The 14,178-nt window shown below is 40.2% G+C and overlaps 1 protein-coding gene across 3 annotated transcripts; it reads right to left on the reverse strand.

Annotated features, from left to right (window-relative positions):
- Positions 1 to 1,683: 1,683 nt before the first annotated feature.
- On the reverse strand, positions 1,684 to 13,759 carry ifngr1l (interferon gamma receptor 1-like). Of its 3 annotated transcripts, none has more exons than XM_047603141.1 (8): positions 13,474 to 13,759; positions 6,449 to 6,566; positions 5,839 to 6,023; positions 4,994 to 5,196; positions 4,595 to 4,760; positions 4,447 to 4,521; positions 4,073 to 4,185; positions 1,684 to 4,002 (listed from the first exon to the last, which is right to left on the reverse strand). In XM_047603141.1, exons 1-8 carry the CDS (start codon positions 13,535 to 13,537, stop codon positions 3,637 to 3,639), a joined length of 1,290 nt encoding a protein of 429 aa, XP_047459097.1. In that variant the 5' UTR covers positions 13,538 to 13,759; the 3' UTR covers positions 1,684 to 3,636. The 3 variants fall into 3 exon arrangements, with proteins under 3 accessions (XP_047459097.1, XP_047459096.1, XP_047459098.1); XM_047603140.1 differs by having other exon boundaries at positions 4,595 to 4,763; positions 13,474 to 13,758; XM_047603142.1 differs by lacking the exon at positions 4,447 to 4,521 and having other exon boundaries at positions 4,595 to 4,763; positions 13,474 to 13,755.
- Between the last annotated feature and the right edge of the window lie 419 nt (positions 13,760 to 14,178).

Here is a 14,178-nt window from a genome sequence, read left to right on the forward strand (position 1 = left end):
GAAGCTACGTACTGTTGTTGAGCTAATCTGAAGGCCACGTAAGTTCGGAGGTCCACAGAGATTGACTCCGCAGAAAGTTGGCGACCTCTGCGTAACATGTGCCTCAGCACCTGTGGACCCTGCTCTGTCATTTTACGTGGCCTACTACTTCATGGCTGAGTTCCTGTCCTCCCCAATTTCACAACTGGATTTGTTGCACATGCAGCATCCTATCACAGCACCACGCTGGGATTCATTGAGCTCCTGAGAGCGACCAGTTCTTTCACAAATGTTTGTTGAAGCAGTCTAGGTGCCATAGCCTAGGTGCTTGGCTTTATAAACCTGAATTCAGTTAAGTGGATAGGTGAGCGAATACTTATATAGAATAGTACAGTGTTGTATTTATGTTTCACAAAGATCTTGTATTGATCATGGGAGAGTCTGACCACTGCTCGGAGCCTTCTCCAGCACATCCCAAAGATTCTCAATGAGGTTCAGGTCTGGACTCTGTGGTGGACAATCCATGTGTGAAAATGATGTCTCATGCTCCCTGAACCACTCGTTCACCATTTAAGCCCAATGAATCGGGGAAGAAAAAAATCCACTGATGGAATAAGTGTATCCAGGTAGTCAGCTGACATCATTCTTGTACAACTGCTGCAACCCCAGGTCATAGCACTGCCCCCACAGGCTGGTACAGTGGCCACTAAGATCATGATGGGGGCATCACTTCATCTGCCTCTCTTCTTCAGACCTCATGACCTTCTCCCATTGCTCCAGAGTCCAATCTTTATGCTCCCTAGCAAACCGAAACCATTTTTCCAGTTAGACTCACTGATTAGTGTTTTTCTGACGGCTACACAGCTGTTCATTCTCAGTTGAGTTTCATTCACATTGCTTAGTTAAATCCAGGTGGCGACATGTTTTTTTTTGTTGTTGTTGTTGCCAGGCAGTGTATGCAGATAAACTGTTTAAATAATTAGAAATAATTAATGGTAAAGTAAAGAAACACCAGATACAGTTTAAAGTAGTGGAGTTAAGGATAATCCATGAACTAGTTAAAATTGTGTGGAAAAACCCCAACACATTTTTGTAATATTTTATCACTTATTTATTCATGTCCACGTTTACAGTATTAGAACAATCGAAAGCTGAAATATATTTTGAACACGAGTTTGTTTTGAAGGACAGTGAAGGCGTGTTAGTCAAAAAAAGCATTTCTTTTTACTACGTGCAGTCCAAAAGCCAAAAATCATTTGAGGATAAACAGGTAATAACGAAGTCTGTTGTCGACCATTACAGGAAGCAAAAAAGGTCTCCTACTCCCACACACACACAGAAGAGGAAGGAAAAATAACTAACAGACGAGAAAACACACAAAAGATGTCCCCATCATCACTCACGTCACCGGTTCAGGAGGAAGGAACATTGCGGATTACTCAAATGTCATGAAAGCTCGTGGCATGTGTGTTTCTTCCCTTATGCACAGAGTGACAGAACCTGATGTAATAATTAAAACAGAAATGTAGGTGCCACTGCAATAAGCCGGGTGCTCAACTACACTGAAATGTCAACTTCCCTTCCTTAATGGGTAGCATTTCATAGTAATCGGACCAGAAACATTAATAATAGCAGGTTGTTCCACATCACGCGTGTCACATCAGTCTTTATTTAAGTAGGACAGAAACAAGAGAAGGCAGATCATTCATATATAAGTGTTTTATTTTTTTATTGAAAGAGTTAGATGGAGGCACTGAAACAAACAGGAGATATACTGACACAGGAAGCTATGGAAAGAAATGTTTGGTTTTTAAGGTACAATATGTGAGACCAACACTCAGAAATTTACAGCATCTTTAAATCAAGGCAACGGCCTTTCTTTCTTTTTTTCCCTGGGTGTCAACATTATATTAGATTGAAGCAGTTATAGTCTTGAGTGTGTTTGTTGATCTTTAATGAGTAGAGAGACCTTGTGAATATAGGCAGTAATAAAGGACAGAGAAGATGTGGTAGTATGGACAGGGCAAGGGAGGTAGGTAGTGCTGGTAGGAAGCAACTGCTATTCCCAATTTGTCCACTAAGGTTCCTGCTCTTTCAGTAAGAGAAGCGGAGGAAGTACAACACCCAGAACTCAACAGTAGGTGGCAGCAATATGCCCAAATTGCACTTATTTTTCTTAAGAAATTAGAAAATTATTTGTAAAAGAATAGCTTGTTAAATGTTAACAGTCATAATGTACTAAAACAAAAGGCAACAATTTAGAGTTGTTGTAATTTAGAGATCTGGCCAGCTTGAGATCAAATCAAAAATAAGTTAGACACCCATGACACAGACATAGAAGGTTGCCTGGTTCATTTGCAAAACGAGGAGCTATTAGAGTAAACAGCCTGAACAAAAGGGAAAGTGCAGTTCACTTAACAGCCTGGAAAAAAGGTGCAACGTTTACCAATACCTACTTAAACCAAACTGTACAGAGGTGCGCAGCAACACCAACGCTAGCTCTGGATGAAATGACCTTCCCTTCATCACATGTTGGCTCGCTGGTTGTTACATGACAAGCATCGTTTAAAAGAACGTGCAACTGCGAAATGATACACTGAACACGGAAAGATTAAGAGAACACACTGTATCAAATAAATCTACATACAGCCAAGTGGCACCATTTTGACGAGTTCAACAGAGACACAAAATGAGAAGTTGGCGTGTCTCATTTGTGCTGTCGCTCCAAAAAAAAGGAAGTAACATCCAGTCACATCATGGTCTTGGACCTGACTAAGCTCATTTCTCAACAAATGCCAATTAATACAGGCAGACGTCACACTTTAATTACATTTAATGCAATTTTGAGCTGTCAATTAGAAACTGAAGCATCTCAATCAGAGAAGAAAAGTGCACCTATTATTTTTTAATAGCAAGAACTATGTCACAGTGAACACGCCGACCAGTTCAAAAACAGATCAGCAAGCAAGTAAATGTTAATATTAAACCAAGACTAGTAGAGGCCTGTTCCATTTAACCAGTTTTCCTCATCACAAAGAGTCTCTCTCAGCTTCAACGTGTTCACGTCTTTCCTGACAACTTTCTCTTTTATTAAGGACTCATCAGAAGAAAATGGCTGTAACTGAAAAGGCCTAGATTTGGTGGTTTTTTTTTTTTGCATTTTGTGGTGCGTGTTTGTCATTCTTTGATTTTGGCTATATATTACGGAAAGTGGCGTCTAAAGTGCTCAAGCGTTCGCGTCACAGAGATAAAACTCACATAATAATGCTCTCATTAACAGTTCTCATATAGTGCAGCCTTTGTCTCTTTCTCAGCAGGGACACAATATTCACAGGGGGAAGGGTCGTATTAAAGAAAAAGACCCTTAATTTGATTTTCGACCCGCAATTAGTAAAATAAATAAAGGATATCAGTGTACACTGGTGACCTTTGCCTTCTATTGATGAGGTCTGCTGTGTTTTAAAATTGAAATTTTACCCATGGCTGATAAAATCCGCATATATTCGCCACAGGCTGATAAAAGAAAATATTTAGTTTTGTTCGATGAGCCATGACTTAATATGACCTTATTTTCCTTATGTTTTAGTATGATGCCAACAAACTTGAATTATCGCTTGACCTACAGAGAAAATGCAGAAGATGTAACGGTGTCAAAGTTTACCCACGGTAACCCTCTGTTACATCGTCCGGCCCCAACTCAACCAGCACTATACGCCTTTCGTAAGCAGACTCCTCGGGAAACATGTCGTCCTCGTCCATTTTGCTACCTCGCATGTACTCCGGATCATCCTTTGGTTCCTCCAAGTCACCAAAATCATCAGACACGCCTTGATCCTCCTGCTGCATGACAGAAGACGACTGAAGGTCACCACAGGGAAAGCGGGATACGTCGGGCGTTAAGTCTTTCCTGTCGTCGTCCGTGTCGTCCAACAGCAGCGTGGGTGTGGTGGGCTCCACCAGCACCACGGGGTCAGGATATGTTCGCATGATCTGCTGTGGCCTCTGGCTGTCAATTCTGTCAAACTGCAGAGAGGGGTCGTTAGTGAGGTTTGTGAAACTCAATCATCTCCATTTAAATCTTGGGTGAACTTACTTTAGGGGGCATCGTAAATGATGGTTTGATGGTTTTGCGGTACAACATGAAGACGATCAGCACAACTGTACCCAAGACCAAGACGGTGATTCCTACGTACAGATACACGTCGCCTAGACAAAGCAGATGCCAACGTCAACACACCACCCAGAGAAGACTGTTGCAACTCTGAATCTAGCACCTACGAACTCAGACATCTTGCACTGCTCTTACCGAGCTGGTCATCAGTGTGGAAATACTGAGATGTGATCAGCGGCGGCGTGTGAAATTGCACATTTAAAAAAACGGTAACCGCTCACTCAGAAGAAACTGAATCATGCTTCAGAAGATTTTACAGTGAGTTGTTAAATGTTGGACATGCAGCATTAGCTTGCTTAGAGATGAGGTATGACGATGTGTGTTCATCTGTAACTGTGCTTGGGATTGAAGAAATTCCCCTTGAGGTATTCCTGAGGGATCACATTCACAAGAATTGGTGGGACAGGAGCAGAAATAACGTGAAGAAAGAAAATTCTACTTTACCGTTAAACGTTCCCGGGTTTTGCGGAACACAGTACGGTTCTCGGCCCTGAACCAAGAGTTGCTGGATCGTTCCCTTAAACTTCAAACAATGTTGCTGCTCATCAGTGTGCACTGGCAGCGTCTGCTCGCACACTTCCGTCTCACAGAGGAAACTGAAGTGTTTCTCCTGCTGCACACACAACGAAGGCTTCTTAGCGATGAAAAACAACACTGATACCGACACTGGCACAAGCCATTTGTACACATGTTGACCTATGAGCAGGTCTGTATTGATATTGTGACTGATAATAATAACATAGTATTCCCTGCATCTAGTAAACAAACAGTAAAGCTGTTGCTACTGCTTCATCTGTGTCAAACCAACTAAAGGATGGAGGTAGCAGATGGAAAAAGTCTGACCTGGTGGTGGACGACGACCACTTCATAATTGAATTCAGGAAGTAATGTGCGCTGGCTCATGCCCCCATGGCGTTTCTTGACAGATTTCAATTTATTGTTGTTCAAAGCTTTTTGACGGTACACCATCCAGGGATGCTCGAAGCGGAACACCACAATGTCATCGGGTTTAACAGTGATGTTAACGAAAGGGTGATCCACAAAGCCTGGAAACCAACACAAACACACCTTAATGCACGAGATTGATCAACAGAACCTAACTACACCTTATTATTTTTCAGGCCTAGGACCCCAAACTGATGGAGAGATTAAGTAGGGACCCCCTACCTACTACGTGTGTTCTATCTTGGCCTAAAGTCTAAGTGAATAAAGAGAAATCTTGACTTGGTGACGATTCGTGGTTTCAAGTGAAAGACGAATGTCCCAGCTGCCAGGACACACATTAAAGTCCCCTTCAACACGACCTGTAAAGACGTGCTGATCTTAAACTAAGACTGTAAGCACGGTCAACGTCACAGCTGCTGAGAATCTGAAAATCTCTGATGCTAATCTGAAGGTCAAAGCATCAAAGTGTTAATATGGGGGTGGCTATGGCTCAGTAGGTAGAGCGGGTTGTCCATGAACTGAAGGGTTAGCGGTTCGATCCCCTGAGTGTGCCATGTGCCGAAGTGTCCTTGAGCAAGATACTGAACCCCCAGTTGCTCCCAGTGCAATTGGCACTGGTGTGTGAATGTGTGTGTGCTTGTGTGAGTGAATGTGTGGATGTGTCTCTGACTGTAAAAGCGCTTTGAGTACCTTTGAGTAGGTAGAAAAGCGCTATATAAAATCCAAATGACATCACTACTCACACGTATACGTTACATCTAAGACATTTTGGCCATAGCTGAACGCGATCCCTTCCTCTGAGGTGGAAACAGACTCCCTCTGGCCAATTACAGCAGTTACTTGGACCATACAGGCCTCCAGTTCATTGAAGTGATAGCCAATGTCAGCTTGCAAAGTGGGAGCGTCAATCCAGATTACTTGTTCGCTGCTGGTAAAGCAAAGAAGACAACAGAAAACTTGAGTTTTGGCGAGAGACAATATTGATAACGCATTATTTCATCACAGCTCCAAGCTACTGTACGGACTAAAAATTGAAACAGGGAGTTTGAAAAATGTCTGAGAGGTTCAACACACGTGACCAAATGTGACAAGAAACTTCTCCTCAGTGGTTTAAACATATATTAGGCTCAATATCTGTAGCAATATTGAAAAAAACTGAACTTCCAAAAATATTAATTGCATACATACTAGAGACATAACTTTAATTTGAAACATTCATATTTACAATTTATATCTGAAGACCGGTTTCAAGTCTGCTCTAACGTACAGTTTCATGCACAGACCAGGCTTACAGATATTTTAACTGGAGGACTGCACTGTGAGAGAGAGAGAAAGAGAAAAACAAACTCGTACCTATAGAGGCAATTAACGTCGACCCTGAATCTCAAACCAGGCTGCATATCAGGGTAACTCCACTCGAGCAGGTTGGTGAAGTTGTGGCACGTGAAGGTTATGTTTGTCGGCGGTGCAACTGCAGAAAAAAGACGACACAGAATTAAGACGATGGATGTCTTAAAACACTAAATCATAACCAAGAAATTAATACCAGACAACCAGGATGCTGTGACATTAGTGGACCTCCAATTCCCCAAAAAAAGGGTTCTATCCCTCCGTACAAAAACCATGAACATTTTGAACACTAACTCTCATCTCAGTACTCACACTTCCCCTTCCTGGGAACGAGTCTGGAAAAGTCAGGTAGGCTGGGCTAATTAATTACCATCAACTTACCACTGAAGGGAACAGTGTGAAAACTGGTGACCAAAGTGACAGACGAGGGTTTTCTTTTCCCGGCATAGACGCCTTAAATTATCTTTAAAAGAACACCCTGGATCCAAAAGCAGACAAAGCTCGGATGTATTAAGCTCTGTGAACATGGCGGTTAGGAAACAACTGGTAAACCTGGCTCCATTAGACTGAGAAAAAAAAACACACACACACACACACACATTTCCTAATAGTTCTTCTCAGTGCACACACTTCCTCAAATCCAAGGTGGCGGACAGTAGAAAAGAAAAGCAGCCAACACAGACCCCTCTTTGTAACGGCTCTTAACTTCGTAGCCGCGGCTTGCAATTTAAACCGGTTCTAAAATTGTTCTGATCAGCGCTGTGGACGGTAACGTTGCAACAGGTTTACACAAGCCTGACATTTCCACCTTATTACAGGAAACAGACATCATTCAACTCATTGCACAGCACGAAGCCACACAGATACACATCACTGATTCCTCTGCTCGTTTTTAGTTTTATTTCTGCGGACAAACTAGTATAGAGCAAACTCTAAGTTTTGATCAAGCGATACCAGCAGGACCCGTTGTGTTTGCAGGTTCATCATGGAGACTTCACACAATGCTGTCAAATTTTAATTTCTTTGACTACATTATATGGAATCAAAGTGGTTCATTTAAATTTACTACACAAGCTCAGACTGGACAAACACATTATCTGCAATGATATTTTCTCTTTCGGTGCAAAACCTACTGAAACTTCAGTCTGAAATGAAGGTAAAAAATAAGTACGTTGTGGGATTTACAACATATGAAATCGGACCTCAAAAAGCAATCAAACTTTTCACACGTCCCCCACACACTTGTGAGTCACTTTAATTATCATAAAGAGAGGCGCATCTTGGTTTCGTTTCCTCTGCGAACCAACACTCACACGCACGCACGTGATAAGATCCGCCCCACGCAAACAAAGCAGTTCAAAAGCAAACGAAGCCGTGCGGAGTGGGAGAACTCAGCGAACGCACTGTAAAAGTGATAACCGCAACAGTAAATTTGGTTGCTGAGGGCTGTCACCACACGTTTGCTCTTATGCACACATACTTAACCACACTCGCTAAAAAATATGTGACTTCAATTTACAATTGTGGGATTTAATTAAAAAAAAATAAAATAAAAAAAATCTGCTTCGTGTCCTTCCTTTAAGTTACACATTTAAAAATCAGTCAAAAGTCTTGCTGAGGAAAAGCACCAATTCCTTGTCAAATTGTGTCAACTTATACGCACAAACAGCAGCAGCACCCGCAGCAGATAAGACTTGATTTTGCTTGCAAAGCAAAACCATCTGAGGCAGGAAGAGAAAGCAGATGCTAGCAGATTTTTTTTTTGTAAAAAAAAAAAAAAAAAGTAGGTTACTTCTGATGTTCAAAGAGCAAAATGGCTGCAAACCACTTTCATGAAACAAGCATAACACGCCTGGGGGAAAAAGTCAATACATTTTCATATTTTCTCATCTTTCTTGAATACATTTCAAGTTTGAGATATTCGATTGTACACTTTGACACTTTGATTGATCTTTTTTTATATTGGATCTCTGACTGACTGTGAAACTCCACATTCCCTGAAGTGACGGTAAAGCTCACGTGGCATTTGGTGTCAAAATGAAATTCGGCTCAACCACAGCAACTGAAAGAGACGTCAAAATGGTCTACAGGGGGAGCAAAAAGGAAGTAGATACAGAGCACTGATAGGGTAATAAAGAAATTGAGAGAGTTCGTTTAAGGAAAAAACAACCAGATTTCAATGCCCGTGTTCACATCCGGCATTAAAACGCGTCTCCACGTGGGTCTCTGGGCAGCTTCTCAGAACAAATCTCAGGTTGCAAATAAACACCAAATCGTTTAGGCTAACAGCTAATGTTTAGATTTATTTATTCACTTACTTTAATTCTTTTGAATGAATAAGGGCAAATGTCCGCTGAGACAAGAGGACACCTGATAAGTAGACGGTCTTTAACGTGACGGATTGTGTGTTGAAGTTACCAAAGGAACCAGGACAAACTACCTCATGGACAATTACACAGTTAACATACGTAGGTTATTACAGTTGTTACAGCTGACGGCAGAAACAGTAGTTAATCCAACAGCTAGAGACAGCGACCAGATAAACAAAGACTATGCATAAATGCGGTACTGGTGTTAACATGTTTGACCCGAGCAAAGCTGTGATGGGTTAGCACAACAGGAGCCGTTATAACGAGAAGAAGTTTCAAATAAGGACGGATTATTTGGGAGCTTTCTGTCTTCCTCTTTATAATACTGGTAAAGTTGACAATAAACAGACAGCGATGGTGGTAAAGTTAGCTGGGTGCAGTCTGCTGTGTCCTGGTTCCTCCATGGCCCCTTTTAAAAACCTTTTTATGTTTGTGTTTGTGTTTGAAGCAGATACTGTACTATGACCCTGAGCCCAATATTATCTAGAGACAGTTCAACACCTGGACTCACTCTCTCTCATTTTACCTGACGTGTGGGAAACATGTGGAAAGTGACGTCTAAAGTCTTGTACAAACAGTTACATGATTTAAATGTATTTCTGCATTTGTATTTTATATTTATTACTGTGGTGCGTTTTACAATAAATGTTTTAAGCTTAACATGGCCTTTTTATTTTATCTTTAATTTATTTCACATGTAAGATGTAACCAGAAGAAATATTTACACCATACAGTGTAAATATGGAGCAAACACCTAGTTAACAAGTGACACTATGAGTGAGTTGATACCCAACAGTAACACACTAGTGTTGAGATAAACTATAACTGGTTAGTGTTGAGAAGTGTTCAATTTAAAGAAGACGAATCAATAGTAACACTGTGGGAGTGTTAACATACCGACACTTCAAAATGTGTCAAACTAACACTTTCTGGTTCAAGTTCAAATATGAAGGTGTATGTCCTCTAGGAAAGCCCCAGCCACAGGGTTGTGCAGTTTGCTAGTAGCTACACAGAAAGTTCATTATAGTACAGAAACAGCTCTGTTTCTCACCTCGTGCTTTCAGACGATGGGACTTGCCTCTGCGCTCGTCATATTAAATCTCAGCACTGCATTGGACACTACTCATCACAATATTTTACTACAAAAGTAAAAACTTAAGTAATGGAGCTCCTCATAAGATGTTATTATTTGTGCGCGCCTTTCAAAACACTTACCTTACATAAAACAGCGATACATAAATCATCATAACCAACCAAAAACCATTCCAAATGCCAGTTTCTACTAAAACATCCTTTGATTTACAGGTTGATCATTTACCAAATAACTTTCAAAACGTCAGAAAAATTGTCGCACCAAAAGTACAAACTAAGGAAACAAAACAACAAGGATACATTTGTCCAGCATTTCCTTATTTGCCAAATTCTCATCCGCTTACAATAAGAAATTAAGGGAACAATACGAAAAGGCCGACATGCGACTGTAACATAGAAGGTGGCCGTGGGAAAGGACAGCAGCACTACAAGACAAGCAGGCTGAGGTGGGTTTGAATTTCGATTAACTTACTCTTGCATGCTAATGTCCCTGAATTGGGGTTGTATGAGACATTAGCAGTGCAGTGGCAGCAAAATAAAATGCTTAAGATGCATGTTTTGATCGGCTACTTCTGGAATTCTGAAGTCCGGATTTCAATTCCCCTCACAAATTTCACTTCATGTTTATAGAAACATGACTTTTTCTGTTTACATTTTGAAGTACTGTTCAATCTCTCGTCAGTTTTGAAGCCTTTTATCAGTCATTGAGGCCTGCTAATGCCCATGCTGTTTAAAGAATGCCTGACCAACTTACACTAAACCTTTTAAAACAAAATATAACACAATACATAGGCTTAGACAGACTTGAATGACTCACAAGGGAAACACTGCTTACAATGCAGTCTGTCCGGCGATATCTTAATGCATCTATCCATCATCTCAAACTACAAATCTTGTAGAGGGTTGCAGGGACCTGGAGCCTAAGAACCAGGCTACATCCTAGACATGCCATCAGTTTGAATATAAATGTGTGTGGGTCATCTTGCACAGACAACACTGGAACAGGGAACCCTTCTCCTGTCTATGTCAACAATTAGCAGCCTGGCCGGAAATTAACCCACCACTTACTAGGGAGGACCTCTGCATCACTAAATGACGTCAACAGAACCAGGGTTGCCGGGAGAGCCCAAAACATCCTCAAGGACAATGCCCACAACACGGCAGGAGTGTGAAATCCAAGACAAAATGATACGCAAACACTTTGTACCCTCAAGTCATCAGAGTCCTGAACAGTTCAAATAACACTGTCTCATTTCTCCATCACTTCCACCAATTGCACCTTCAGCACAGGGCAAAGAGCATGTTCTCAAATTCAGGTTTTAAGCTTTGAATTTAACAGATTTCTCGTGAACCTTGTTGTTTTATTTTATTCTTCTGTAGGTTTTAGTTTTCTTTTACTTACTGACTTTTGTGAAGAAAGAATTTCCTTGCATGGTCTGAAAAAATCTTCCTTAAGAAGATAACTAAGAGCAATTGTTGTGGTAAATAATTTTTATGAATAAAAAAATCTACGGACTGTATTGATATTGATATGACATTAGCAAAAGATACTGTAGACACTATAGCTAGACCTGACCCATATCTGTAACCAGTCACTCCAAACCGGTATATTTCCCAACCTAATGAAAACAGCAAAAGTCATTCTAATATACAAAAATGGAAATAAACACCAATTTTCTAATTACAGGCCAATTTCTCTACTTCCACAGTTTTCAAAAATATTAGAAAAACGTTTTGTCCATAGACTCGATCATTTCATAGAAACACAAAACATACTAAATGAACATCAGTAAGTGTTCAGATCTAATCGATCAACCACAAAAGCTGTCATGGAACTTACAGAACTTACAGAAAAGCAATAGACAGAAAAGAATACACAATAGGTGTCTTCATGGACTTACAAAAAGCATTTGACACCATTTATCATAACTGGAACGATATGGAATCAGGGGCATAGCATATACATGGCTAAAAAAATGATATAGATGAGAGTAAACAATATTTGCAAATAAATGATGAAAAATCTGGCGTGTTGAGGGTTACATGTGGGGTCCCGCAAGGGTCTGTGCTGGGTCCAAAGTTATTTATTATATACATTAAAAAATAAAGAAAGAAACCACATATAAATCAAACAAAGAACAAAATATCAAAATCCATCGCAATATTAAATAAAACTAAATACATGCAACAAATGTTCACTACACTTATTGTACCGAACATTTGTTGAGCCATACGTTGCTTATTGCATAGAGGTCCAGGGACATATGTATAAAACTATTACAAAAGAGAGCAATAAGGATAATCAACAGGCTTAAGTAAATAATAATCTGCTTCCAGATGGTGTCCAGAGGACGTTTCAGAGCCGAAGTATTTCAAAATACTGTTATTTATAAATGTAAATCTGAATTATAAATACCAGTGAGCTCATAAACTGCTGTGAGTAAAATGTGTGAAAGAAAACTTAATTTAAGAAGGGTAGGCAAAATAAGCTTGTGGTTGGTGTAAGAGTTCCTTTTAAACACATTCAGCCTACACTTTTTTGGACAGAGTGCATTATATTGCTTCAATGTGTATTGTTTCCACTTTGCTTTTTTTGTTTTTGCTGATCAAGTGTACTTTTATACTTTGTTTATTGTACTTGTTTTTACATGACCAAAATAAATCGACTAGACTGAACTACACTAACTGCTGTTTTTAATCGTGCATATTAAACACCTTCAATCTCGAAGCACCTTTCTCTGCGTATTTATCTGAGTATTTGACCCCAGTTGTGAATCTTGTCTCTATTTTCACCTTTGATGCAGATTTACAGCATCAGAAATGTATTTGTGTGCATGCTGCAGCTGAACATTTCATTTTTTTTGCATAGTGTAACTCTCACCCTTGTTAATGCATAGCACATTCGCCTGTAGCTCTGTGAAAAAGAAAAATGGGACATGGGTGCAGTAATCTATTACACAATGCATTGAGTAATAGTGAAAACTACAAAGAGGAAATAAAGAAGAACCCATCAAGATGGAGCTGTGTGTCCAGTTTCACGTCGTCTTAATTGTTTCACTCTCACATGTGGTTGGTGTAAGAGTTCGCTTTAAACACATGATTATGTTTTACGTCTTACATATGATTATGATGAATATTTTTTTTTTGGTGGGGGGGGGGGGGGTAACAACAAAAGGGGTTTATGAGATATCCCAATAAATAAATAAATAAAGGCACAACGCATCAGACAAAGACGCTTTAAACTGCACATTAGTTGGTCAGGAAATTCAGCTTTAGTGTCTAAACCTGTCTACCAAACTAAGAAAAATCATAAATATACCAATAATCGTGCTTAACCTGACTACAAACAACAACCCGCACCTCAGATAGCATGCTAGCTATCAGCTAACTGGGATTTACCGTGTTTCCCGGTGCCGCGGCGACAGCGACACTTCGCTTCACATCTTCACACACAAACAAGTCAACAAAATGTCGATTTTTCAACTGTTTCGGGGTTTCGGAGGGGTGTAACATGACGTTTACATCACGGCTTCAGCATTGGGCGAAGTTAGCCAACATGTTACTCACCGTCGGAGGCTCCAACGATTGTCCAGAGAAGGACGGGAATGGGAACGAGCTGCAACCAGGCCATATCAACAGCTCACCGCTTCAAGAAGGCTTCCAATATGTAATGGAAAGGCTGGCTAGATGAAACGAGTCATATCGGAGCGACGGGAGAACGGCTGGCTGTATTTTGTCGGCGTGGTCCCAGACGTAGAGACTGTACTGGAGACTCTAATCCGTGGAACTAGAAGACCTGAGCGGATACAGTACCAAGGGGCCGTGCTGCCTTTCCCAACCCTCGGAAATGTACACTTCCTGATACTTCGCCATCCGATTTTCTTTTGTTTTCATTTAAAAAAGGGAAGTGGCACAAAGCTGCACTAAACAAATAAATAACTAAAAACAACATTAGCAAAGGCATGTTGGATTCGCCCAGTAATTTGTCTGCTTCAAAATTTGTTTATGATTTTCATAAATTATTGTTTACCAATTTTCTCACGGTGTAGCTACATTTTGAGTATTTATATTAATACTAATATTATTTACTGTAAATTTCCCTTAAAAATGATACGTTTATGGTTTTGATATTGATTTATATTTTCAGTGTTCTTCTGTAGACAAAAATAAACAAAATATCGATACATATAAATTATTAAATTAGCCGGGCTGTGAAAACCATGGGCTGCTTTATGAATATTTATAGCCTAAAGATAGTCTTTTAAAAAGGTA

Source organism: Mugil cephalus, chromosome 13 (genome assembly GCF_022458985.1).
Source record: "Mugil cephalus isolate CIBA_MC_2020 chromosome 13, CIBA_Mcephalus_1.1, whole genome shotgun sequence".
In the NCBI taxonomy this organism is placed as follows: Eukaryota; Metazoa; Chordata; class Actinopteri; order Mugiliformes; family Mugilidae; genus Mugil; species Mugil cephalus.